This window comes from Zerene cesonia, chromosome 1 (assembly GCF_012273895.1).
Source record: "Zerene cesonia ecotype Mississippi chromosome 1, Zerene_cesonia_1.1, whole genome shotgun sequence".
NCBI classification, from domain to species: domain Eukaryota; kingdom Metazoa; phylum Arthropoda; class Insecta; order Lepidoptera; family Pieridae; genus Zerene; species Zerene cesonia.
This window is the reverse complement of record NC_052102.1, coordinates 10,932,217-10,936,974: the sequence shown is the minus strand read 5'-3', so window position 1 is coordinate 10,936,974 and position 4,758 is coordinate 10,932,217. Positions and strand designations below refer to the sequence as shown.

Here is a 4,758-nt window from a genome sequence, read left to right as displayed (position 1 = left end):
ATAAATATTGATAAAAATTATATATTATTAATCAAACATATGAACGTATAAATCACGCGGCCGGATCTTAGACTATAACTTTTATACAAAAAACCTATCTATTAGTGGGAAGACGTTTATTCTCTCAAAACATTTTTATAAAACTTGTACATTGGTCCATCGAAGCGTTGGTCCAACCGAAACTAAGATTTAACCGTGTCTAAAAATCCATCGGGTTCACGATTTATAACATGTGAATGATATGTAATTTCGTTAAATTAACCATATGTACATAACACCTACACATATTATTTATATTGTAGACGCGGCATAGCATGCGACGTCTGCGAAGGCCTCGAAGGTCCCGCTTCACGTCAGCACCCGGCGGGCCTGGCCATCGATGGAGACCCTGCAACCTGGTGGCAGACTCCGACCTTGAGTACTGGCGAGGAGTACCGGCACGTGGAGCTGGTTGCCACACTGCCTGATGTAAGTTGATTTGTTCAGATTTAAAGCACTAAGATTGTATTAGGGTGGTGATGATGTTGGCCAAGGGGCTAACTCACACATTTACAGAATTAAGATCTAACTCAATTGAGCTTGCTTCGATTGAACACTCAATTGAAACTATTGAAAACCTTGTTGGTATTGTAGAAAAATCGTTTGCGCAATCCCAGGTTCAGTACTCGTTTGGAAATATGTAAGCTCGTCATTTTATTTAATTATCATATCTATAATGTATTATCATATAACTAAATTAGCATACAACTCATTTGAATTCATAACAAATTACTATCAGGTATTTTATATGTTGTTAATCAGTATATACAGACCAGACGCGCCCACGCGCTGTCTACGCGAATCGGAGACCAGTTCCACTCAAACTTTTACATATTACACACCAAATTTTATATGTTGTTAATCAGTACATACAGACCAGACGAGCCCACGCGCTGTCTGCGCGAAGCGGAGACCAGTTCCACTCAAACTTTTACATATTACACACCAAATGCGAAAATGCCAATATATTTAATTTGAGTAGAATTATTCATTCCATATTCATTCATTCATTTGAAATGATTTGAAAAATGAGATTTAAACTTACTCGTTCACTTCCATTGGAAAATAACTTACACCAGTTAAAAATATGGTATAAATTGCAATAACCTAAGCAAATATTTATCGAAACTATCCAGATGATTCGCTCATATAACTGTTCATTTAATATACACAGTTTTTGCTGCTAATAACGCCATCTGTTAGGTTATCTTCATCACCATAACATAAAATCGTATTGTGCAGTCATTAACAAACCATTCTGAATTTATCACAGAACAGTAATCAACACCAGGATATCATTAAAATGTAACTTATAAATTGGCTTAACACAATTCAGATCGCACCTGGGGGCTTGAAATATTTACCACTGCAGATTTGTAATCAGTCATTTGTTTTGATCGTAATAAACAAGTGTTGTGGGGGTCAATAGTTTGAGTATCGATACCATAGACTGTAGACGTTGTTTCTTACGCGGCTTCACCTACTAAATGTTGTTCGTGACTTGCCACTGTTGTGATTTGTTAATCATTACTATATCTAGTTTGATACTGGGCTTTTACTGGATTTTCCATAACCTATATATGTATATATTGATTGTATATATTGATGGTATTGGAGTGCTTGTCATAAATTTAATACCATCATAGGAATATTGTATTGTAATTTATTTTATTCTTGTTTAATTATGCGTAAAATTTAAAGGTTCTGGGATGTACTGGGTACATGTGTTTTGTCTAAACAATATTTTATTACAACCCCTTGTAGTACAGTGATCTTTTTTAATTTGCCATTTCGTTAAATGCGCTTTATTAAGCGTGACAGTCCTTGGGAGTGTTTGGGACATTTGTTTGGGACATTGGGTTCAGAAATAATCGGCACAGCTTTTCATTATCAAAGACAACTTTTTAAAATTTACAAATCATTTACAGGACAGGTTTTGCCATACTAAAACCAATACATAGGTTGGTTTTATACTCATTTTTATTTAATTTAAATCGAATTAATGGTAAACGTCCATAACTGCTCGTAAGTCATATACATATTTAATATCTTACACAAATAGTTCAAACAAAACTCAAATTATTTCTTTTACCTTTATAAAAAGGAACCAAAAGTTACGCTGGTTACGACTACTTAAAACGCCACAAATTATCAGCAAATTGCAAAATCCGAGATAAAATTGGAAAAATGGTAGGTACCACGTGAGCAATTTCTCTTCCCTCAGGTATTCAACTCTAAAGCTTTTAATTAGCGAAACGCCGCCGTGAAAAATGGCTACCATTTGGCTTCTTATTGCAGTTATTTAAGTCCTTAATAGTTCTGATTGAGATAGTGCCTTTAATGAGCTTGGCTTTTTGTTCCAACGCATTTCGTGTAGTGTCAGTGTTTGATGAATCCTACCGATTGCAATGAAATTTGGTACGTAGATAGCTGGACAACTGTAATAACATATAGGCAATTTTTTATCCCGATATTTCTACGGGATACAGACTTACGCGGGTGAAACCGCGGGCCGCAGCTAGTGCTTTATACGTTTGATTCAAAGTGAATTTGAGAATGAAATAGACCTTTTAAAATTTTTACGGACATGTCACACTAGTACGTTGTTTAATTTCAAGTAAAACCAACCTTAGCTGTATACGCAGTGACAAAAAAAGGCCCCACAGAAGATTTTTTTTAAATTAACAAATTACATAGCATTAACGTCATGAGAAAAATTTTAACGCCTTTTATTAATGTCATAGCAATAATATTAAGCGTTGTGTATTAAGTAATACATTATTGTAAAAAATATATAATACCTAAATTTATCTAAATATCCTTTTAATAATATATTCTAACCCTTAATCTTCACACCAAATTAAAAGAAAATCAAATAAGAAAAAATAGTAAATATATAAAACATCTATTAAATGTCATATTATAAAATTAATATGACAAACAACCCTCGAGTCACTCGCTTATCGGATCGAACCCCTACAAATCACTACCACAGGAGGTCAAATATTTTGAATGCATTGTGGTCTTTAAGTTCAGTTATCAATACTTAAGTGGACTTTTTAACCTTTGTGAAGGAGGTTGTATAAAAAATAATGAATGGATGCTGGTTATCTAAGCATTTGTAACAATCACTTATACAATGGTCTATTATGGAAGGACACGCGTTGGGGTCCACATATGATTAGAAGGATCTTGGAGATTTTTTTGAGGACACTTATTGTAAATCGGAAGTATTTTAATATAAACTAGATGTAATTTATTTATAAAATGATTCCCAAAAGTGCATTTTACTATTGTCTTAATACGCATATGAATGTATGATGCCGTCAGTATTTTTCAACCGACTTCATAAAAGGAGAAGGATATCAATTCAACTTTATTTTTTATGGCTGTTTGTCTGTCGACTGAGTGAATGGATTTTGATGATTCCTTTTTTATTTGAAAGCTGGTGCTTCCTGGTGGTTATATTCAAATGAAAGGCGATCACCGTCACAACGTCACAAACTCACAAATTAACATTTGTTTATGAAATTAGTATATGTCATCTAAACACTCTTCATAACAAGCAAAATATGTACAGATAATACTTATTTTTGGATTATCTCCAAGAATCTCGACGTGTGTGCACACATGCGCCGGCGCAAGCGATATATTACAAAGATAAGATCCATAGCGCACGTTCTATCTTAATAGACTGGCGATTACGGATTTGATCTAGTTATATTTTAACCTTGTTAAAAAGTAAGTTACTTTTACTTATTACTCGACTGCGTAAAGAAGATCGAACTAGTTAAAAATGTGCTTCACGATGTGATGAATTTAATATGATGTGATGAATATTTGGGTTCCATACTCAAAGCGGGACTCTACTGCATCGTTGTCCGTGTTGTCTGTCAATCTGTCTGTCTGTCAGTTCGTCTATAACCAGGTTGTGTCTCATAAGCCGTGATCGACAGTTGAAATTTTCAGAGGCCATCATTCGTAAATTCTTCAGGAATCAGATGTATTTTTCCTACTTACTAAGGCGCGGTAGGATATATTCATAGATTTTGTGTATTTATGATCTTGTGGCGATCTAGATAGTAATCATACAACAAAATTACTTCTTTGCAACAAGAAAGAAACAAAAATAAATGAACAAAAAAACATTCCGTCGCATTTATAGTATCAGCTATTAATTATTCACTAAAATGAGTGATACCAAAGATGTTTTATTTCAATAACATTCAAGCGTTTATATATCTCAAATCATTCAAAATTCTTACTCCCAATTCTAACAATGAGGTAAAATATTGCACAGTTTATAGTTAAAAAACAAATGTAGACAATATATATGCTCCATGAACAATGGTTGGAGCTAATGGTGCATCAAGTTGCGATATGATCGCTTATTATCGGTGTCCACGATTCTGTAACTTTACAGAGAAATGGGACACTTTTCTAGAGTTATTTTTGTCTGTTACGCTGTAGTGTTCACTATATGTAGCTTTGAGTTTGATTTTTATAGTAGATGAGTCCTATTTGTAAAAGACAATGAATATTTCAATTGAAGAAAAAAGTTATAACTCTCTTTTATTACAGACAGGTTTTTATAAGAGACTAGCTGTACGCCCCGGCTCCGCCTGGGTATCAATCAAATCAAATCAAAAACTCTTTATTGTGCACCATTACAAGAAGAGTAAAAAACAGGATATAAATAAAAACATAATATTAACATGA

At 33.7% G+C, this 4,758-nt stretch overlaps 1 protein-coding gene across 1 annotated transcript in view; it reads left to right on the top strand.

The window, feature by feature from the left end:
• Nucleotides 1–4,758, top strand: part of LOC119840235 (laminin subunit alpha-1) — a 132,943-nt gene that overhangs the window by 29,832 nt on the left and 98,353 nt on the right. The window contains exon 3 of the mRNA XM_038366788.1: nucleotides 303–468. Within this exon, the coding sequence (XP_038222716.1) occupies nucleotides 303–468 (166 nt within the window). The remainder of the gene's footprint in view (nucleotides 1–302; nucleotides 469–4,758) is intronic.